Source organism: Ctenopharyngodon idella, chromosome 7 (genome assembly GCF_019924925.1).
Source record: "Ctenopharyngodon idella isolate HZGC_01 chromosome 7, HZGC01, whole genome shotgun sequence".
Lineage (NCBI taxonomy): Eukaryota > Metazoa > Chordata > Actinopteri > Cypriniformes > Xenocyprididae > Ctenopharyngodon > Ctenopharyngodon idella.
In genome coordinates, this window is record NC_067226.1 from 11801302 (window position 1) to 11825640 (window position 24339).

The following is a 24339-nucleotide window of genomic DNA, read 5'->3' on the forward strand; positions in this document are numbered from 1 at the left end:
TTCAACACATTTCATCAGTTAGTGTCTCCACTGATGCAACCGTGGCCCAATAAGCTCTGGTACTGGAGGAGGAGAGAGACACCTAGCGTCCAAGATGAGAAACACACACTGACTCACCTAGAACATTCTTAGAATCATCATTTTTTAAATATACTATATAACAGTTTTATACTACAAAGTGAAAATAAGTGTACAAGAAAGAAATGAGAGTTTATCTGTGCATATATTGTCCTTTGATATTATATCTGTTTCATACATATAAAAATCAAATAAATATTTTAAATACATCTGATGAACCTATGCAAACTAAGTGAACATTTAAAGCTTAGTCTGTAAATGCTGTCAAGAAGAAGTTTGTAAATAACAAAATATGAAGACAAACATATAAAGCACATGAACAAAAACGTGCAGAGCCCTCTGAAAAATTACACTAATGTGAAGCGCAAATAAAAAAGTGCAAATCCATGTGCCTGTTTACCTATTATTGTAATGTTGAAAAGAAGTGTGGCAATGTGCTATGGTGTATTCATCATATTAGTGACAGCTCATATGTAAAGATTGATGTATGAGGTCACGCACATATTCTGTAAGAGTCATGTACATCTAGATGTGGTAAACCACTTTGTGTATATCTGTCAAATTCTGCAACAACATGTAGTATGAGAATGTTTCCGAGTCCTTCACGAGTTCACTTGATTAGCTGCTGCTAGAAGTGATGCAAATAGAGAGTTCGGTCTCTGCTTCAGGTCCTGTGGCGAATCAAACTCAACCACCTGGGAGAAAACATAAAAGAGGCCTTATATTCACCTTATTCTTAAAGTAAGAGCGGACACGGCCAATGTAACTTCCATTTTTTTAGCTGTACAAAAACTTCTCATTATGCTGCTTAATATTGCAAACTGATGTTTGTTATCATATTATTTTAATTTATTATCGTAATCATAAACACACTGAATTGTAGTGCAAATTATTTTACCATTTACAGCATTCTGTTATTCTTCCCGTTATTTACCTATAGCGGCAAAATGAAGCTGAAGTGCCCACACAATTATAGAAAATACTTCCACTTATAGCTTACTGTATAAGGGGAATATAGTACTTCAGTAATGCTAATATACTGTATTTAGTTGATTGTAATGTCAATTTATATATAAAAAGTGGTGGATTACCTTGCCCTGGTCCATGACGAGTATGCGGTCACTCTCCAACACAGTGTTAATCCTGTGGGCGATCGTGAGCATAGTGCAGTGCTGAAAACCATCTCTGATGGTGTGCTGGATCAGGCTGTCAGTCTCAGAGTCTATAGACGCCGTTGCCTCATCCAATAGAATGATCTATAAACACAACTTTATCAGACACTTATAAGAGCAAGGAATATTTTTGAGGGGATTCTGGGTGTGTTTTGTATTCTTACTTTGGAATTACGGAGCAGTGCTCTGGCCATACACATGAGCTGCCGCTCTCCGACAGAGAAATTCTCTCCATTCTCCACTACTGGAGAGTGCAACTTCTCTGGCAGCTTAGCAATCTGCGAGAGAGAGAAAGAGAGGTGCGGATGGCTTGAATGCATGAGTGTTTCTTTTATACTCTGTGACTATTATATTCGATTGCTGTTTCTTCTTTTTTTTTTTTTTTATGTTACCATGGCCCAAAGTGTGAAAAGTACTGAGAGGAATTTAAGCAGGTATTACGTCTATGTTTCATCACTATAGTGCAGCTCACAGTAACATGCCCACTCTTATATTGTGATTTTTTTTTTTTTTGCTCTCTCAATAAATTATATCTTCACATAAAAGGCTAGATTAACTTAATGATGTTTAAGCTGCTCCTAGTAGAAACCGTGACTGTTGAAATAACAATGAAATCATGGCACCCCACCGATCACCTGAAAAGTAAACTTTATCATATTCAGTGAAAGGAGTAGAAGTGCACAATCAGTTGATCAAATACCGGCTACTTAAACAGGTAATGTTTATTAAGTTTGAAACCTGTAGCTGAAAAAGTGTGAGCATTCAAGCTGTTTTCTACTATTTGAAAAATGAGGAACATGTTTGGAGAACCCCCTCTGACACAGGATCTACAAAAGTATGTACTTGAAACATCATCAGAACTATATCCAGTATTGCCTGCAGGCCTCGTATAGAGTAGGTCTTTACCGTGTCCTTCATGTAGGTCTTTTCTAAAGCCAACCAGAGCTCCTCATCACTGTAGCTGTTAAAGGGGTCCAGGTTATACCTGTAAAACAGTAATCACACAAACAAACACATTAAAGTCACCATGAAATCAAAATGGACAATTCTTTTTTTATGGAATGTTGCAAAGTTTAATATAAATGATTTATCCATGCACATCAGTATTATAAAAATGTGTCTTGAACATGTGAACAAATGAACATGTGCCCTCATAATATTTGATCACAAACATTAAAGGGATAGTTCACCCAAAAATGAAAATTATCCCATGATTTACTCACCCTCAAGCCATCCTAGGTGTACATGACTTGAATGATCTTCTTTCAGACGAACACAATCAGAGATATATTTAAAAATATCCTTAGTCCTCCAAGGTTTATAATGGTTATAAATGGGGGGGGCACGTTTTGAAGCCAAAAATAATGCATCCATCCATAAAACAAGTAATCCATCCGACTCCAGGGAGTTAATAATGTGTTCGTCTGAAAGAAGATAGTCATATACATCTAGGATGGCTTGAGGGAAAATCATGGGATAATTTTCATTTTTGGATGAACTATCCCTTTAACATTCCGCCCCCATTGCAATGACATCTCCAGGTTTATTATAGTTAACTAAAACTTTAATGAAATTTAAAACCATATAAAACACCAGCATGAGAGCTAGGTAAAAATGTTGTCTTAAGCCATATTCGGACAGGACTAGTTTTCATGGAGGACGTTAGGACGTTTTACAGGCGTAGTTTGTGATTTTAATCCTGTACGAATCTGCCATGTCTGTTTTTCTCACACAACCTCAGTAAATAAGCCAAACTCAACGGTCCTCTGAGAAATTTAATCCCCAATGCTGTCTGTGATTGCTGATATTGTATAATATTATTATATTGTACTAACGCTTCTCCTAGCGTTTTTTGACCTACCTGAGCTACCGTTTGCACACCAATATTTTGTATGTGCTCATTTGATTTCAATATGGATGGTATCTGACTAAAAAATAAAATTATAAAATTAATAAATAGAGCCAAATCGCAGAAGGCTTTTTAATATCAGTGTCAGGTAAGATACTTGTTTAGATGTCTCTGCTAACTTATTTGGGTTTATTATAAACAGCCACTTCTATAAACTCATGTGAAGTTTATTTAAATAGAGTTTTTATAATAAATTAAAATTATATCAATAAATAATTCATTAAAAAACATGTGTCATAAGTAATGCACGCAAGATGACCTTCTGTAACGCCCACATCAAAAAAAAAAAAAAAACACTCCCTCCCACCCTATAATAAACACCCGTCTGAATCGGTACATAAAATCACAGACCACAGGTGATAAGAATTGTAACTCAAACATCATTTAGAAAACTAGTCCCATCCAAATAGGTCTTAATAGCCAGACGAGTTTCAATCCTTCTCCTCCAGCAACCTGTCTCATATGAAATGGCCACAGAAATGACCAAACAACAATGATCCAATCAATTCTCGATAGACAAAAATCAAATCCTGCCTTTTTTCTCATTCAAGAACCCTTTTTACTTGGATATACATGTCACAATTTTCAGTTTAACTATAGTGACTATTCCTCAATCTGCACACTTGAACATGTACAAGAATACAATACACAAAAAATTATACAGATTAAGGTTATAACAAGTATCGAAGATTTTTGCCATTTTATTTTTTGATATCTCACAATGGATGTTGCCCATTTTAGTTCAGGTAATTTTCTGACAAAAACAATTCAGTGAATGAGACAAAGTGATTCACTGCTAGAGTAAGTACTTATTGTGAATAAAACAGGAGTAAATTAAATCATTATGACATAATGAATAGAAGTATAGAGTTGGAAGGTCAGAGGTCACCTGACAGTGCCGATGAAGAGTACAGGATCCTGTGGTATGACGGAGAGTTTGCTGCGAAGATCTTTCAGCCCCAGCTTGCAGATGTCCACATCATCTATCAAAATAGTGCCCTCAGCCGGCTCTGCCAAACGGAACAATGCCACACCCAGAGAGGACTTCCCTGAATCAGAAAAGAACGGCAATGAATGAAACCAATAGGAAGAGACATAAAATATTCATATTACATAACTTTACTGAAATGCACAAGCTACTTTATGCATGTTTATGAAGGCAACCACATTTTTTAAAGAATACTTTAGTATGACGACTTTAATATAGATTCCATTTCTTTATTTTATCCAGTATGCACAATGTCAATCTGAACTTATAACAATTAGAGGAAATTAATGTTAACATTTAAAAACATAAAATTAAGCTTTGAATAAAACATTATATGTTCTCTCTCACCAGAGCCAGTGCGTCCCACAATGCCAAGTTTTTCCCCTGGCTTAATCTTTATGTGGAGATTATTGAGGACAATGGGTGTGTTGTCCCTGTATCTCATACTGTAGTTTTTAAAGGTAATGGCGCCCTCCTGTGGCCAGTCGGTGGGGATGTGAGCTTCCTTGACACTTCGTGGACCCTCTGATACACAACTCTGCAGCACACAATGAAGCATTGAAAAAATCAAAACTATATTCATGATTATCTGAACTGGTTAAATGGAATATGAATGCATGATAACCAGAAGGTTAACCTAATGTCTCTTACCGTAATATACTCCAGTAGTCTCTCTACACTGGTGAACTTCGCCTCCAACTCGGTGGACAATCTCACCACAAACTGAAGAATTCCAGTCAACTGTAATCACATAAACACAAAGTGCTCAGATATACAGCTGGATTTGACATGAGATAAACTGTCAGTTGTTAACCTACTGTTTTAATCTAGCTGTGAGAGTTACCTGTATCGTGTAAGATAAAGCCAGGCCCTTCAGAGCAGGGTTTATGGCCTCATTGGGGCTGAGCACTACAAACAGTGCTACCATTAGAGTAACAGAAGCAGACAGGAAGTCTAACCAAAATGACAGCCAGCGAGTCCCACAATTAAACAACATGAAGTGATTAGAGTTGGTGTCACTCAGCATCTTAAACCTGTTATTGGAAACAATATGAGGATTTTAATTAATTGGATGTTTGCTACATTTCTGTAATGTGAAGTCAACTTAGGCTCTGAGCTATTAGACTGAGCTATTAGTGCTGGCTTTGTGTAAAGAGAAAAATATTAGTTTTTGACTTTAGTACTAAGTTCTCTTTAAAAGCCACAGTTCTAAATTTATTTAAAATGATACAACAGTTAGTTCTGGTCCTTGAATCTGCTTGGCCGTATATGGTCAAACAGCACTGGGACTCTTTTTGCAGGTTACAACATTACACCAGCAGTGACTCAACTGATTCGTTCAAAAATAGTTTCATTCAGTAACGAAATACCACATAACAGTTCATTCTGTTTTGGCTTTGTTGGTGGAGAAAAACAAAGTCACTGTGTTGCAATTCAATTTTAGTTTCAATATTAACTTCTTTTTTATTGGACTGTTGCATAAAAGCAATATCACATTTGTAATCATGTTGTTGGTCTAAATATTAACACTCTTGCTTGTGTGCTATAGCTTACTGTGCTGAATAATTACAGAGTCATTCTAGAATACGATTCATGAGGGTCATAATGATGTATCAGCAAGTAACACAGCACGTTGCCCTGCACTGTTTGTCTTTCTGAAATATTTTCTAATTAAAAATAATATCTTAAAATATTGTCATAGATCTAAATAAATTGTCAGTAATATCTTACTGTTCAATGTACTGCTGTCTTTTGTCATAGGCATGGATGGTGCTGAGTCCCTGTATGGTAGAGGTGGTGAGAGAGATCCAGGGAGAACGACTCACATTCTCCATCCTCTTCATCTGACGAATGCTCCTTTGAAAAACACTAGGGCAAAAAGAAAATGGACGGTTTGTACATTTCATGGCATCAAAACATAATCCTGTTTGGTGGATCTGGGATTGTAATCTTTATGTTCTTACTTCTGAATATTAAGGATATTAAGGTGCAATGTTTGTGTCTTACTATAGGATTGTGGCAAAGATGACTCCGAGAACTGCCACGGCGATCAGGAGGTATGGGAATACTATGCAGACGGTGAGAATGGTGAAAGTAACAATCAGACAGAACTGTAAAAAGTTCTCCATGTTGAACGGTAAAACTGCATCAGTCTCATCTTGGTCTTTACTGAAGCGGTTCACCAGGCGGCCAGTTGGAGTTGTGTCAAAAAAACTCATTGGGCTGCCAAGGATCTGATGAAAAATACAGTCACATGGTATCAAAATGCTTGTCAAATGGTTCTCATTTTACTGAACTAATAGTAGCGCAATGCTTATATTCCATTACTAAACAAACTCTTTCATATTAAACTTGATCACTCACATTAAAAGGGGAGTTTGTGTGCTATGAGGAGGGTTTAAAATCAACAAAGCAATATAGCTATTGTTTTTATTAAAGAACAGTACAGTTCTTGAAACTTCTGGAATCACAAAATGAATCATGGTTAATCTAATATATCATAATCAAATATATTAATAATAATAATACACTTACTCCCAGTTTCTGTTAAAAAAGTTCAAAAACAAGCAGCTTTGTCATAATTACAGTAGAAATACTGGAAATATCTTAAAAAATTTGGACATTGAGGGGGGCTTCAAGTCAAAAAGGTTGTGAATAATATGATCTAAAACCAAAAATTCAGGAAGTGTAAATCTGCTAATAATTTGTCTTACCCGTTTGAACATTGTGTCATGGAGTTTGGAAGAGGCACGCAGAGTGACTTTAGTGAAGGCGTAGCCCTTGGCAATACTCAGCAGTACCATGGCAACAATAATAATGCCATAAATCATTTGGTAGAATGGCAGGTCTGGATTCTCTGAGATATTACCGCTGTTTGCTGTTAGATTAGAACTGGAACTGTTCTACAAGAACACACAGAGAGTTTGAAAAGTAATGGTAAGATCTTCATGAGTCAAATGAGTAGTTATGCATGAGTGTGTGTGGGGGGGGTTTACCCCTGATCCCTGGCCTAACCAGTAACTGAGCCACCAATTGCTGAAAACAGTCGATCCCACAAGAAGAGTGAAGAGAAGTATAACAACTACCAGCAGTATATACCCTACAGAGATATAAATAGGCAAAGAGAAAGACAGAATGAGGAACAGTGTTACAGCATTTATAATGTAAAGACAGCGAGGCAGAGAAGGAGAGGGAAGAAAAAAAAGTTTAAAACAAAAAAATAAAAACCTCCAGCAGCTTTGCAGTATTGGTGGTAAGTCCTCCATTCAACTGAACCTTCAAGGGACACTTCCTTTGTTACTAATTGATCCTTTTTCCCTGAAACACACATGTACACCAATGTACAAGTCATATTAAACTGAATATACTGTGTGTACATAATGGACATATTCATAATAATAATGTGATTATATAATGTGAAGATGTTTATACATCTACCTTTTGTTTCTGTGGAGTCTTTGGGTAATTCATTTATTACATGCTTCTCATCAGACATATCAAAAGCTAGAAAGATAAAAGAGAGATGTCTGTTAGCAGATGTTTGTCTAACCAAAAGTGCACAATTAAGAGGATGAATTTCTTATGAATGCATGATCATTGCATTTAATAATATGTAGAAGATGTTAGGACTGCATATTTAAACTGTAACTCCTCCTAAGCCTATAAAGTTATGTGAAAACAAATTTGGCACAATTCTCTAGCTTTATATCTATCTGCAACACACAAAAACACACAATTTAAACTTTGATTTGATAAACTTTCCTTTTATAATTTAATTAATATTATGTTCAGCTACTATTTAATTATATTAAATAATTTAGATATTTCTTATATAAATACATTTATAAATAAATTACATATTTGCATAGAGTATGTTTTTCTTCTTATTTATTACAAAATAAAATAATAATGACAGGAAATATATAACTGCAGTTAATAATGAACAATATATATATATATATATATATATATATATATATATATATATATTTAAATAATAGGGTTCTCCTGAAGAGACCCAAAATGAAAGAAAAGTAGATTCTAAGATTCTAGAGACTTTGGTGCAGAAATTTAGCATGAGATAGGTAACATATTTAACCACTAACCTGGGTTTTCGATGCCGTTGACTTTGGGCTTATCTGCTTCGGTCTGGTTAGAGTCATTGTGTTCAGTATGTGTGGAATCAGCTTCTGCCTCTTCCTATATGATCCAAAAGTGAAAATTAAGAAGAAATTCAGTGACATACAACTGACACAATCTGTTCTCAGATTTTGTTTGTTTTAGTTTAGTATTGGAAACCAATACATGTCAACAGAGTAAATAAGTTGTATTATTTTAATGGCTTATTTCATGTGTAAAGTAATTGAGGGTGGTTACTTTGCTCTGTTCCAGCTGGACGTTGTTAATAAGATGAGCATAGCGGCCTTTAGCTTTCATCAAATCATTGTGAGTGCCTGCCTCCTTTATCTCTCCATTATCCAACAGCAACACCTCATCGCAATACTCCAAATACTGCAAAGACAACATCAGTTGAGATGAACACACAAAAAACTCAGAATCACTGGTGAAAGGCTATGATTTTTATGTAGAGTTGCGCATTAAAAGGCAGCTGTGCTGCTAAGACCAACTGACTGACACAGATGTGCTGTGTGATTAAAGGTGATTAAAAGTTTGTGTGTGATTTCTCTGATGGTGAATTTTATAAATGCACATGAAAGAGAATGTGTTCCTGCCATTACATAATGGTGAGGCAGGCTTAGATGAACCTTTTGCTAACCTGAGGAGGTTATATATTAAATGTGTTATGACAATACAAATGAATCATTACTGTTTATTTCAGAAAACTGTCAGCATGAGCTTTATATGCATGTTTTATTGTATCTTCCTCCAGGACACTGGTTATCCATTAACTTCACAAACAACTGTGACCCCTTAATATTGGAGAGAAACATCTGTTGACAAAAAGCAACTTATAAAATCAGCAAACCCTCCAGAGTTAAGATATTTACTTTAAGTTATTTTTCGAACAGGTTTCAGTGTACACAAGAGCAATATCTTATTTTTTATTTATTTTTTTTAATATTTAAAAGTTTTAGATCAGAACTAGAATAATCTAATTCCAAGAATTGGAATCTTTTCTGGGAGCAACCTAGGCTCTTCCGTGCTGATGTTCCTGCACCCCAGCAGATTCGGAGCAAATCTTCTGTCGGACAACAACTCCAAGATGCTATGCACCATATGACTAGTAAGTCAAACCTCAAATCACAGTCTTTGTTGTTATACCCACTTAACTGTTAGAAGTGTGTGTGTAGTCCATTCTATAGAGACTGTCTATTCCCCGAACAGTGAGGTCAAACAATAAATCTACTATAGGAATTCGAAAAAATCTGATCACGATTAAACCAGAAAAATCACAAAATTAGCGAACAAGAACAATTTCTAAAGCTTATGCTCCTAAACATTAGACTGCTCACACTTACAGTGGATATTGTAAATTAAATGATCCCTTTTCTCCAGCTGACCATGTACATACATTTTTCATTTGCCATAAATTGGCCTCATACTGGGCTTCCTTTTTTTAAACTTTCTTTCAGGGGCTTTACATATTTCTCTCTCTCCATGTCCTATGGTTGCCATCTTTGGTGTGTCTGTTTTCTCTTCTCTTCTCACTAAACAACAAGCAGATGTTATTCCTTTTCGCCTCCCTGATTGCTAGAAGAAGCATTTTGCTACATTGGAAGTATCTAACCCCACCCCCAAGTACCTCTTGGTTAAAAGATCTTATGTCATTCCTTTCTCTGGAAAAACTGAAGTACGCTACCCAGGGCTCAACTGATAAATTCTACAAAACTTGGAACCCCATTCTAAATTTCTTTGATTCTTTGAACTCACTAGATTCTGATTAAGTTTGTAATGCATGTAGATATACTTATACTTATGTATGGATATTTACAAGTTGCATGCACTTTTCAATTAGACGTGGCACAAGCCACGTCTAATTGATCGTGGCGGCAGTGTTGCAACAATCTATAGAGATATTCTTAATGTTACTCAGAAAACAGGACACAGGTTTAATTCATTCAAACAAAATGCACCACTGCCAAATTTTCTATATATTGTAATCATTAGGTTCACAACTTGTAATAATTACTTCAATGCGCTCATTGTTTCTGCCTAAAATTGCATGATTTCTATATGTACATTTCTGAAATACATTACTTGGACACAGTCACCTCTGATAACAGATCACTCTAAACTGTAATGTATACATGCATTTTCTGTAAAGCTGCTTTGAAACGATATGCAAGCCCTATACAAATAAATGTGAATTTAACTGAATTAAATAATCTATATCATTATAGAAACTGGCCTGACTTGTGCATTACTTTAAAAAAAAAAAAAAAGCCTTTTTATTAGAGAGTATAATGACTTTTAAGATTTTATTGATGTCCATGGCTTTTCACAAACACCATTTTCAAGAGTTCACACTTACATATAATTGAATAGAGTAAAGAGTATGTGTATTTGGTGCTGTCCTGGGGGAGGGCTCCATGCTCAGAATTTGGCCTGAACCCAGAGTACTCCCCCCGTATCCCTGGCTGGGATAGGATCAGATAAAAGTGAGGAGTTGTTGTGGAGGAGGGATGCTGGAAAACTGTCATTGGACAGAGGTGAGTCGGCTATTTATTTATAGGTCTCCTCGCGCTGAATGGGTATATTATCTGAACGTGCTCCTCCCGAAATTTGTTAATAAAACATCATTTTTAATTTCCTGATATTTTTAGTTTTTCAGAAGGTACTGGGAATCACATATCTATAGATGTTATCTGGTGTAAGCAAATATTTACTCCACTAACAGCTCAAACAGAAAAGAAGCCTGCAAAGAAAATGAAAATAATTGACATAATGGATTAATGTTAGAGTAAATTACCTGCAGCTGATGAGTGACCAGAATGACTGATTTGCCCTTCAGCTCTTTCTTGATGCATTCCTCAAATATGTGCTTCCCAACATGTGCGTCGACAGCAGACAGAGGATCATCCAAAAGGAAAATGTCTCTGTTAGAATACACTGCCCTGGCCAAACTGACCCTCTGTTTCTGACCACCTGAAAGATTAATACCTCGCTCTCCAATCTTGACACACACACACACACACACACACACATAAGTAATTTTATTATTCCCATATGTTATATAACTGTATTCCTTAATATTATAAACATTTAATGGTTCAATAAAAAAAAAAATGTAAAAAAAATAATCTTAGTACATCTAATCAGAGTACTGTATGTTGGTGTGGAAACAGACCTCTGTCTGGTCTCCATATGGAAGTATTGCCAGATCAGGTTTCAGAGAGCAGGCATGAATGACACTGGCATATCTAAAACACAGCAAGCACACAACCACATTTTTTTAAATGCAGCAATTCATCTCAGTACAAAGGATCAATGTTCAACAACAATTTGACATTGATTATAAAGCAGCTGAGACTGTGTCCAGAACCAGAAATTTACCCCATCCAATAAAAGCCATTATAAGTAATAAAAAATACACCATAAAGTGGTTCACTGTCTTTATGGCACTAAAACAGGATCTTAAAGATTACATGTGTTAGAAAAGTGAGGGGCAACTTCTTAGGAGCATGGTAGGACTGACATTGAGGTAAATTAAAATTTGCCATTTCAAGACGAATGGGTTAGTGGTGTCTAATTAGTTTTATTCTGAGGCCTTGCTCACTAAATTCATACTTACCATGGGGAAATAATTTCAAGTTTCATACAAAGCTACTCTTTTACACTCTGATTGTGATATTGATCTGCTTAATATTTCGATAATATTTCGATCTATCAGAGAGGCTAAAAGAGCAGTCACATTTACCATTGTTTGTCATTTTAATAATTATTTTAATAATTATCAGCTAAATTTGTATTACACATATATGCTGATCATATGAGATTTGATCATTTTTAAAACACTATCTTCATGAAAGTTTTCCTTTTGCCTTTTTATGTAGATCAGGCTGTAAAGCTTCATCAAGATCTATTGTAGCTAAAAAACCCATAACAGCATATAAGGTGAAAGGCTGCAGTCATGAATAATTTCATTGCTTTAGGACATGACTGTACATTTTCTTCTTAGTTCAGTTTAGTGCTGTTTATCACTCTCAATCACCACGTAGCCTTTGAGTTGGTGTTGGCATTTGGCCTCCAGTAAAATCTCATACCATAACTTCAAATGTGGCTTTGTGGGTTTGTAAGTAAAGCTCTGGCACCAGCTGTTTTTGATTGCAAATTTTGGTAATCATTTTACTGTGCAGTAGTGAAGTCTCCTGACACTTTTCGAAAAACAAATATGTAACTGTTGACACATTCTTTGACCTGTTTTAGTTGTTCTCTATAGTTTTACCTGGTTTGGTCAAATGGTTCTCCCATGAGGATATTGTCCCTTACAGTCCCATGGAATATCCAGGCTTGCTGGGAAACATATGCTAATGTTCCATTAGCTGACACAGACCCACTCACAAGATGCATCTGCAGGAATAAATGATTATACTGACAGTCACACCTCATCACATCATGAGTCTAGCTAGTAGGTAGAAAAGACAGAGGCACCACACCTGCTCAAGAATACTTGATATCAAAGAGGATTTTCCACTTCCAACATTGCCACACACCCCAAGCAGACTTCCCTATAAATGAAAAGAGAGTTTCATTAGTCTCTTGTAGTGTCAGAACACATCCTGTCTATCGACTACTGGAATTTTATAGTACCCCACGTTATAATATATTAATATCACACCTTTGGAAGAGTGAAGCTGATGCTTCTGAGTGAAAGTTGTGACCCTGACTGGTGTGTGGCACTTTGAGAGGGATCTTGTGGTTTTTCAGTGCCGTTCATGTCACCTGGCAGGCTCCAAGAGAATGAGGCCTTTTCCATGACCAGCGCCAAATCCATATTTTTATCCTGGGTAAGATAACCTTTGGGGTTCTGTACCAACATAAGCTTCTGTAGAGATGCAATCATTAAATATTCTGTTATTTGCATTGTACTGCTGAGGAAAATCAAGAATTCATTGTAGAAGACACGTGTCAGATTATCAAGTTACTACAGCATGTGTAATATACTCTGAAAATATATTTCCCACACACTTATCTCTATAAGTTAATTGTATGAACAATATTTACATCTTCCTCAATATGTCCTAAACTAATGCCTGATTAGAGCAGATAATGGGGCCAAAGGTACAAATGCATGGGGAAAAGGAGGAAAACTTTTTGACAGTGAGGTATAAATGAGAGAAAATTATCTTTGATTTTGATTTAAACCGAGAGAAACATGTGAACATGTCCAACCTTGAGTCTCGCAAGAGCCACTTTAGCCTCAGCCACAGCTTTAACAGAGAATGGCAACAAGCCCATAGACATCCTCATGCAGTTAAATACAGCGATGATAGTGTACGCCTGTGGGGAAACAATCAGATGATTAGAGAAGGAATTACAACAGTTAAGCCAGTTACAGTATCTCACAGAAGTGAGTACACCTCTCACATTTTTGTAAATATTTTATTATATCTTTTCATGTGACAATACTGAAGAAATGACACTTTGCTACAATGTAAAGTAGTGAGTGTACAGCTTGTATAACAGTGCATATTTGCTGTCCCCTCAAAATAACTCAACACACAGCCATTAATGTCTAAACCGCTGGCCACAAAAGTAAGTACACCCCTAAGTGAAAACGTCTAAATTGGGCCCAAAGTGTCAATATTTTGTGTGGCCACCATTATTTTCCAGCACTGCCTTAACCCTCTTGGGCATGGAGTTCACCAGAGCTTCACAGGTTGCCACTGGAGTCCTCTTCCACTCCTCCATGACAACATCACTGAGCTGATGTTAGAGACCTTGCGCTCCTCCACCTTCCCTTTGAGGATGCCCCACAGATGCTCAATAGGGTTTAGGTACCCTCAGCTTCTTTAGCAAGGCAGTGGTCATCTTGGAGGTGTGTTTGGGGTAGTTATCATGTTGAAATACTGCCCTGCAGCCCAGTCTCTGAAGGGAGGGGATCATGCTCTGCTTCAGTATGTCACAGTACATGTTGACATTCATGGTTCCCTCAATGAACTGTAGCTCCCCAGTGCCAGCAGCACTCACGCAGCCCCAGACCATGACACTCCCACCACCATGTTGACTGTAGGCAAGACACACTTGTCTTTGTACTCCTCACCTGGTTGCCGCCACACATGCTTGACACCATCTGAACCAAATAAGTTTATCTTGGTCTCATCAGACCACAGGACATGGTTCCAGTAATCCATGTCCTTAGTCTGCTTGTCTTCAGCAAACTGTTTGCGGGCTTTCCTGTGCATCATCTTTAGAAGAGGCTTCCTTCTGGGACGACAGCCATGCAGACCAATTTGATGCAGTATGCGGCATATGGTCTGAGCACTGACAGGCTGACCCCTCACCCCTTCAACCTCTGCACCAATGCTGGCAGCACTCATACATCTATTTCCCAAACACAACCTCTGGATACGACGCTGAGCACATGCACTGAACTTTTTTTGGTCGACCATGGCGAGGCCTGTTCTGAGTGGAACCTGTCCTGTTAAACCGCTGTATGGTCTTGGCCACCGTGCTGCAGCTCAGTTTCAGTGTCTTGGCAATCTTCTTATAGCCTACGCCATCTTTATGTAGAGCAACAATTCTTTTTTCAGATCCTCAGAGAGTTCTTTGCCATGAGGTGCCATGTTGAACTTCCAGTGACCAGTATGAGAGAGTGAGAGCTATAACACCAAATTTAACACACCTGCTCCCCATTCACACCTGAGACCTTGTAACACTAACAAGTCACATGACACCGGGGAGAGAAAATGGCTAATTGGGCCCAATTTAGACATTTTTACTTAGGGGAGTACTCACTTTTGTGGCCAGCGGTTTAGACATTAATGGCTGTGTGTTGAGTTATTTTGAGGGGACAGCAAATTTACACTGTTATACAAGCTGTACACTCACTACTTTACATTGTAGCAAAGTGTCATTTCTTCAGTGTTGTCACATGAAAAGACATCATAAAATATTTACAAAAATGTGAGAAGTGTACTCACTTCTGTGAGATACTGTAAGTGTTTACAGAACAGTACTTTGAACAGAATTATTCAAATACAAAATAAAAACAATAAATTGATTAATCAATGCATAAGTAATGAAGTTTTACACATTTACACTACCATTTAAATGTTTTAGGTTTGGTAAGTTTTTTAATGTTTTTGAAAGAAGTCACTTGCATTTATTTGATCAAAAATACAGTAAAGCAGTAATTGTGAAATATTATTACAATTTAAAATAGCAGTTTTCTATTTTAATATATTTTAAAAAGTAATTTATTCCTGTGATGGCTAAGCTGAAGTTTCAGAAATAATTCCAATGTGCTGATTTGGTGCTTATTATTTCTTATTATCAGTGTTGAAAACAGTTGTGCTGCTTAACATTTTTGTAGAAACTGTGATGCACATTTTTCAGGATTCCTTGATGAATAGAAATTTCAAAAGTAGAGCATTTATTTGAAAAAGGAAAAAGTAATAAAAGTATACATTTCTTATTTAATCTCTCACCACTAACTTTTGAATGGTAGTACACTTATCCATTTAGCAAAATGTAAGCTTTTTTTTGCACTCACAGTAGAAGGATGAAGAGGCAGTTTCAGTGCAGTGTGGGCAATGAAGGTGAGGATGGTTGCCAGTGTGGGAACTATTGTTGTTAAGGAAGCGTTTAAACTCTGAACATAACCAGCCTTTTGTAATAGCAACTTCTCATTTTTCCTGATATCTAGATCCGAAAAAATAAGGAGAGAATGTGTGAGAGAAAGGACGGAAAACACAGCATTTCATAGAGTCATGAGTAAAATTGGATGGATGGATGGATAACCTGTGATTGTTTTCTCAAAAGACTCCTCCCACGCATACATCTTAATGAGCTTGATGCAGTTTAGAACCTCATTCATTGTGCGAACACGTCTGTCTGTCACAGATACAGCCCGCCTTCTGAACACACCAATTAGCCTGGCAATTGAGAACTATAGCAAGCACATACAGACAGACAGGGAAAATAATAAAATATTACTGAAACAAGTTAATATTAAATGTATATGCCGAAAATGCATTACACAAAACAGAAAAGACCATCACACCTGTATTGGTATGAACACCATGTAGACCAGAATTCCAATAAGTGCAGTGTATCCCAGAATAACGCATGCATATATGATACATATGATAAGCAGTATCGGAACAGACAGCAGAAATGTTCCAAACAGGACCGCCTCAAACAGCCGATAGCCATCACTCGTCAACACATTTATAGTCTACACCGTAGAGAAACAAAACATAGATATAATGCACACAACCATTTATGACAAACACTATATTGTATATAATTTAAGTAATTAAAAAGTGGTTGGAGTAATAGAGTAAATAAATTAATTCCTTATCAAGTAACCAATAAATACATTCTACAGACAATAAAATGCCAATACTCACTGCTGAATCAACAATTAATAGCTTACCTCTCCTACACTGATGCTGGTAAGATTCCTGAGAGAGATGATTTTCTTGAAAGCAAGCATGGAGAATGCTCCCTTCACTCTCACAGCAGTACGCAAGTTCACAGCCCACAGGAGCGATGCAAAATATGCCTTGCTGAACTCAGATATGAACAGAGCCACACACACGCCAACACCATGAAACAGAGTGGATGCCTCAGGCTGCTCGACGTAGTTCAGGATTTCATACACTAGAATTGACTAGAAGACAGACCAAATGTAAAAATAACATTCAAACAGATCCATGATGTAAGGCAAATAAATAAATAAATAAATAAAGCAGCACTGAATGCACATAGTTTGTGAGAAATAATGCACTTGATTTAAATTTCAAATTTAAATGGAACTAAAGTAGTCAACATTAATCAAAAAAGTTCATCAAAGTTGTCCTAAGAATTAAGTTGTCCTAACAAGAAGGTTTTAGGCCAACTTTGATGAAAGGTTTTGATCCACTTCAAATGTTGACTACTGTATTTTATTCTACTTAACAGATAATTTGGTTTTAGTACAGTGACAATATAAAATTATTTAATTAAAGGAGATAACATGTCTTTATAATATCATGCTTAATATTTTTCTCACACAGTATAAATGGGTATTTATACATGAAAATATACAGATGCTACTATATTTTTTCAAGTGGGTCCCTCAAAAGGTGATCGATTTTAATATAAACTGTAAACCACTTTAAGGAACATGAAAGTAATATGTTTTATTCATTTTTCAACTGAATGATACTGTGTACTGCTAAGCCATTTTACATACCGGACCAACAAATACGGCAAAAGAAAATAGGACCGAGGCGAAGAAGGACACTATTAATCTTGTCTTCTGAAAACGCATGACCACGGCAGAAACAGATGCCTTCTCTAGGCCCACACGGGCAACCTCCTCATCCCACAGTCTCTGAAACCTGAACACAACAGAAATCACAATCTGTTTTCATTTTTTGAAACCCACAAATACATTCTTCCAGACTCATCCTAGATACAGAAAAAACATCTTAGACCTTAGACAACAACAGTAGAATGTCATACACCATGTGTCAGAATGAAGATTTATGACCTATAATTTATGACCATAATGTCAATTCAGATTTTTTAAGTCAAATGTGTATTTCTTCTTTTGCAACACACACAAACACACACACACACACACACACGTGTTTGTGAATTGTGGGGACATTCCATAGACGTAATGGTTTTTATACTGTACAAAACGTATTTTCTATTGGCCTACACCAACCCTACCCCTAAACCTACCCACCCAAACTGTGCACATTTTTATTTTCTCAAAAAAACTCATTATGTATGATTTATAAGCCTTTTGAAAAAACGGGGACATGGGGTAATGTCCTCATAAGTCACTCTCTCCTTGTAATACCTATGTCATACTCATGTCATTATACGAATTTGTGTCCTGATATGTCACAAAAACACACGCACACACACACACACACACTCAGTTGTTCTAAAAAGAATATGCCCAGACATATTATTTTAATGGTTATAGCCAGTGTGGTGTAGGGGTAATAGTATTCCTGAATGACTTGACTCAAATATTTTGACTCAATTAATATATACTCTACTGATCAAACGGCACTGATTTTTGACACTGAGGTGTCGACATAACGTAAAACTTGCTTGTGTGACTTTCAACCGCAACAATCAAAGGAAAACATGGTCACAAACAATCTTTCTCCAGAACAGACTGGAAGGAGCCAGATAGCCTGGATTCAACAAATGTCATAAAATGCCAATCTGCCAACCCCGCATAAATATACCCATATATCTAACTATAAACCCATCTCTAAATGACACTCATGACCTGCCAATCAGTGACACTGAGTTATAAATCTGACCATAAATCATATTTGACAACCACTGACCAGTCAGCTTGAGTGACAGGGGGCCATAAATTATGATCATAAATTATAGGTCATAAATCATCATTTTGAAACATGGTATATGATATTCTACTAAAGACTTAACAAGTGTGACCAGTGATTTTTGTGTTCGCCAAATGCCACACTGCAGCTGCTCATTCGACCGAGACTTCCTGAACTAGGCTAAGATTTAAATGGAAAGATTATGAAGAATACCTCTCTCCATTGATGTGGGCTCCATCATGAGGTGAGATAGAAAGAGAGTCCTCATCCAACTGATTCCTAAAGAGCCTCCACATCATGGGTGTCATCCATGCAAACGACGTGAAGGAGAAAAAACCAGCATCATCAACAGGGTGTGAGCTGTGCAAAGTAAGAAAATGTACATTAGACATAACATTATGAATTTATCAGACATTTGGAGTTTCAGAAATGTCACTTGAATGACAGATAAAATGATAAAAACAGACATTTCAGTCATTAGTAATCATGAAAACTTGAGAAATCTATCTTACTGTGAGCCAAAACGGAACGGGATGAGGGTTTTCAAGCTTTGCTGGTATTTGTGCTTCTTAGGAGGAGGTCCTGGTTCCCTGTAATCTAGAACTGGAGGACCTTCAGGAAAGGCACTCATGACTGAAGATGATGCTGGTGGTGTCCACGCAGCACTATTTCTTCTTTGTTTCTGCACAATAAGAGAGATATGGAAAAACAAAGAGATAAATATCATAAAATAAAAGGAATTGTAAGACAATAGAAAAATGAGTCAAAAAATATCTCATAACAGGACATATGTTGTTACAGAAGAAAAGTAAAATATGCAGTCAGCATCTCACTTACAAAAGAAACTCCTTCCACATTCTGTTTCTCTGTGGAGGATGAGAGGTTCTTCATTTTTTCAGCAGTTCCTGTAGGTTATTAATAAAGATCTTCATGTGAACATGAGGAAACATAAAACATAATGTTTAAATTAAATAAATTAATAAACAAATAAATAAAAATCAGTAGCTTTCAGGTGGTAAATGGTAATAATACCGAGATGTTAACAGTAAGCTCCTTACCGTTTACCAGTTGTCTTTGTCTCTGTGCTGGTCAATGTTGTTGCCAGGCTGAATGCCTTATTAATCTGAATGCCTTTCTCTAACACACTAACAATACTCTAACAGAAACATGCATCAAAGTCCTGACGTTGAGTTACATCACTATTTTACCAGGCTCAAAGGTTACCAAAAGCAGAGGTCTTGACACTCCTCCTCTGTCTCTCCTTGTCACCACAGGATGCTGCAAATCTTTTTTTTTTAACCTGTGAAATAAACCAACTTTATAACAGTTGAGGAAACTGGCTCTGGGTGAGAAGGCAAAAACACAAGTAGGTTCTTTCACCTCAGATACTACTTTTCATGTAGGTGTTATGTTACTGAGCGTCACTCACCATATTAGTTCACATTTAAGTCTAAAATGAGTTACTTTCTACAAATGCAAATTTTAACATTAAGTTGGCAGACTCTATAACTTTTATTTCTCTCAGTAACAAAAAGATCTCTAGGGTAAATAATTTTTAAATAACAGAAATACCAGTCATTAGTTGCTGTAAAATATATTTCTACAGCAATCTTGCAAACTTATTGAACTTTAAAGTTTCTTTTATCATTTAGAGACTTATTGATGCTGTGTAAGGTCTGTCCTGTTTGTCTATATATTAACCATCATAACCTCTCAGTAGGTGATGGTGCACCTGACCTCAGTATGAGCCAATGCTGCTTTAAAGCTCTTCTGACCTATGAACATGTATTTCTGATGAGTCAGTTTTGTTGACATGACAGTTAGCAAAGATTACTATCCTATTAACTTGTCCATGCTCTACGTCGTTAAGTTACATTGTAAATAAAATAATATCATAATATCATAATTATGTTGGCTTTGATTGTTGGCTTTCATAATATTGTAAGTTTATAGTTTGTTTTTGTGAATTGTGGGGACATTTCATAGACGTAATGGTTTTTATACTGTACAAACCGTATTTTCTATCGCCCTACACCAACCCTACCCCTAAACCTACCCATCACAGGAAACTGTGCACATTTTTACTTTCTCAAAAAAAACTCATTCTGTATGATTTACAAGCCTGTTGAAAAATGGGGACATGGGGTAATGTCCTCATAAGTCACCCTCTCCTTGTAATACCTGTCATACCCATGTCATTATACAAATTTGTGCCCTGAAATGTCACAAAAACGCGCACGCACACACTCACACACACGCACTCACACAGTTGTTCTAAAATTCCAGTTTTCCAGTTTTACTTTCGTAGAAACCATGGAAACACCAAAGATGCTTTAATATACTATGTGTTTTATTAGACAGGTGAGCAACTGTTTGGACATTTATCAACAGAAAACTAATCATTGTTATATAGCTCAACACGGTTAGTCTTATTGTTTGATTGCTCGTTTTCTTGATTTACCACGAGTACCAGTTTTACCAAGCCTCAGAGACAACACTATTTTCTCAAGTGGCTAACATAGCATAATCAGAGAGAGCTTTTTCCATCATACAATAGTTTTGGTAACACTTTATTTTAAGGTGACGTAGTTACACGTTACTACATGTACTTGCTATAGCAATAACAGTAAATTGTGCATAATTACAAGTAATTAACCCTAAACCAAACCCTAACCGTAACTCTATAGTAAGTACATAATTGTACTTACTATAGTAAGTACTTACTGGAGTAAGTACAATGTAACTATGTCACATTAAAATAAAGTGTAGCCATATTTTTAAATAAATTGCATGTCATTTATCAACACAAGTCATATAGTTTTTATTAATATGACATTCTAATATCAATCTAGATTACTGCAAAGTGCAACAAGTCTCTTATACCAGCCACCGAGCGAACGTACAGAATATCATTATAACATAATTTTCAACACATTCAATTAGTATTTAGTATTTTAACCATGTAAAACAGCACTGCGTTACCCCACATACACAATGAAAGAGCGGAAGCAGCCGACTGCAGCATAAGCATTAGGGATGCACCGAAATTTCGGCGGCCGAAAATTTATGTCCAAAAATGGAATTTTCGGTTTTTGGCTTCGAAGCAACTGCTCAATGATAAGCTCCATGTGTGCACTCCGCTGGACTCCCGCGGCTCTCGACCTGCTCTGCTTTATATCACAGCAATGTTAAACTTTAAAACTTTAGCTCATCCATGAACATGATTTCTGCTTGAGTCCGTCGGATTGCTTTCTATCAGCTGTGGTGGTGAAGACGACAACTCCCATGATCCCACACTCATTCACAGCGTCATCAAGCTACACCTTCGTTTTGAATAAGCGACCTCTAACGGCGAAAATTACATATTGTGCCTTTAACATTGGACAAAACGTTGTGACATCATATCTCCACATCAGAATGTTGTAGAGACTTGTGGGTGGACTCATTTCACTAAATAAATGGTGACATCATAGCCACCCTAAAGACTTCCACTGAAAAAAGTGAACAGGGTTATCTGTGGATCAGAACATGGTAAAGACAAGTTAGCTCTTTTGATTCAGACACACATTCGGTCAATTATTTTCACCCTGGTAACTGTCTAGCCACACCTTAGCAATCATTTACTGCACGCTAGCAACCATTTGGCAGCATGAATAAGCCATATATCAGCACCAGAACATTGTAATAACTTAGGGTTGGCCTCTGTTGATTTGGGGCAGAGTACTATTACCATAAAAACTCTATAGCAACTCCATAGTAACCATCTGTGACACCTAGCAACACCCTAGCAACCACCCAGAGTACCGTAGCAACTGCCTAGCAACCACCCAGAGTTCCCTAGTAACTGCATAGTAACCACCTAGAAAAACCATAGCAGTCACCTAGCAACCACATAGTATGTAACAACCACCTAGCAACACCCTAGCAATCACTCAAAACAGCCTAGCAGCTACAACACAGTATACCCTAGGAACCACCTAGCAACACCCTAGAAACCCCCCAGTACCTTAGCAACTGCCTAGCAACCACCTACCAAAAAGTATTTATCTATCTATTTTGTGTAGCTGGTTACCTTCGTATTGAACTGGAGGAAAGGCAAATAAATAAACACAGAATAGCACAACAGGGAGCATAGCTGTCCAAACTGAACATGGGAAACTGTATAGCAGAAGCAAAATAAAAACAAATTCCGTACAAGTAGTCAGACCATCAAGCTCTGGCAAGATTAGTACACATACATACCTCGGTATCAATAATCACTAACATTCACTCATGTAGATAAGTGATGCTTTAGGATACACCAATAGCCTTTATATAATTTCTTCTTCGTCTTGTTAATGGCCGCTCAATCCTTAACATAACATTATTTTTATAATTGGTTTATTCAAATTATAAATGATTTCTCATGTTTTTTGGTTTTTTTTTTGTTGTTTTGTTTGTTGTTGTTGTTGTTGTTTAATTAAACTGACGGGTTTTTTATCACACGACAAAAACAAACTCCGTTATGCATGTTTGTTCATCACCGATTAGCCTACCTTTTTTCTTACGAATCGCCAACAAATCCTCCTGCGCATGCGTTCTCGGCAGCAGTTTTCAGTTCATTCCAGTCGAAAGTTTGGTTCAGTTCCTTTTGCGAACACGTTCAAAAGATTGACAGATTCAGTGTATCCGATAAGATCAAATGACCGTGACCAAATGACAGTTGACTGAACTAGACCAAGAACTTACAAGTGTAGATTGAAATGCATCTTTTCAATGAAAATGAGGAACTGTTACAACTTAGCAGTGCATAAATGAAAAGAAAAAGACAGCATAGGCTGCGGTAGACATCAAAGCATGTCCACAATTATCCCATATTTGCGTAACATCCTGTCTCCTTGACATCCTGTCTAAAAAGCCTTTACTTATCGTTTTGAGGCATCCTTCGCTGCCTAAGTAATTTATTTATTTATTTTTATTTTTATTTTATTTATTTTTTTGTAACAGGCTATATGTCTGGAGAAAAAAAGCAAGGTGGCCAATAATTATTTGCTTGGTTATGACAAAAAATCACATAAATGTTTTCTAAATCATTAGACGTTGTTTTATGATACCTTGGGTGCCCGTCTAAAAACAATTACTCCTGTAAGGTGCCTTTATACAAAGATGCAGTTTGACTGGGCAGTCCATAGCATAGGTGTGTGTGTAGGCTACTGTACATTGTAAACATACATAGGCCTATATTAATTTAAGGCTTCAAACAAAAAGAAACAAAATTTTCTTCAGTCTTATGAATATTAAAATTTAAATGTAAATATTAATATAGGACTACTATAAATTTACTTTAAAACTTCCAAAACAACGTATTTAACAAGCTCCTTGTTGAACATTATCAATATAACATCATCATATTGATGTAAAGTTAAACAAAATTATGTTTTTAAAGCCAGGAGCAGATTAAATTTCAAAGAGAGAAAAAATAAACAGAAAATGGAAAATACCTTGCATGACTTAAAACTTCTCATTTTGCTGTGCAAAGAACACTGGAAAAAGGAATTTCCTCCTCTTTGACTAACTCGTGATATGGTTTGTCTCCTGATTCAAGTGACAAGTGCTTCTGATTCACAAGCTTTAGAGTTTGCTCAGTGATGCATGTTTTTCCACAACAACAGCTCTGTGTCTGACCAATCCATGTTAAAACTCTCACTCACTCTTTCTGCTTTTCTT

At 36.5% G+C, this 24339-nt stretch overlaps 1 protein-coding gene across 8 annotated transcripts; it reads right to left on the reverse strand.

Annotated features, from left to right (window-relative positions):
* Nucleotides 1–204: 204 nt before the first annotated feature.
* On the reverse strand, nucleotides 205–24224 carry abcc12 (ATP-binding cassette, sub-family C (CFTR/MRP), member 12). 8 transcript variants are annotated; one of them, XM_051899167.1, is made up of 33 exons: nucleotides 24114–24224; nucleotides 23169–23260; nucleotides 19858–19933; nucleotides 19471–19538; nucleotides 19146–19315; nucleotides 18847–18993; nucleotides 17511–17658; nucleotides 16710–16946; nucleotides 16335–16508; nucleotides 16073–16220; nucleotides 15825–15973; nucleotides 13502–13609; nucleotides 12948–13154; nucleotides 12766–12837; nucleotides 12555–12679; nucleotides 11457–11529; nucleotides 11079–11282; nucleotides 8525–8659; nucleotides 8254–8347; nucleotides 7586–7651; nucleotides 7376–7465; nucleotides 7144–7247; nucleotides 6862–7050; nucleotides 6155–6381; nucleotides 5879–6016; nucleotides 4992–5181; nucleotides 4799–4888; nucleotides 4496–4685; nucleotides 4049–4208; nucleotides 2157–2235; nucleotides 1415–1528; nucleotides 1170–1334; nucleotides 205–773 (listed from the first exon to the last, which is right to left on the reverse strand). In XM_051899167.1, the coding sequence occupies exons 2-33, from the start codon at nucleotides 23205–23207 to the stop codon at nucleotides 681–683; spliced, it is 4269 nt and encodes a 1422-aa protein (XP_051755127.1). In that variant the 5' UTR covers nucleotides 23208–23260; nucleotides 24114–24224; the 3' UTR covers nucleotides 205–680. The 8 variants fall into 8 exon arrangements, with proteins under 8 accessions (XP_051755127.1, XP_051755129.1, XP_051755133.1 ...); XM_051899169.1 differs by having other exon boundaries at nucleotides 19692–19933; XM_051899173.1 differs by having other exon boundaries at nucleotides 19471–19559; nucleotides 19692–19933.
* Between the last annotated feature and the right edge of the window lie 115 nt (nucleotides 24225–24339).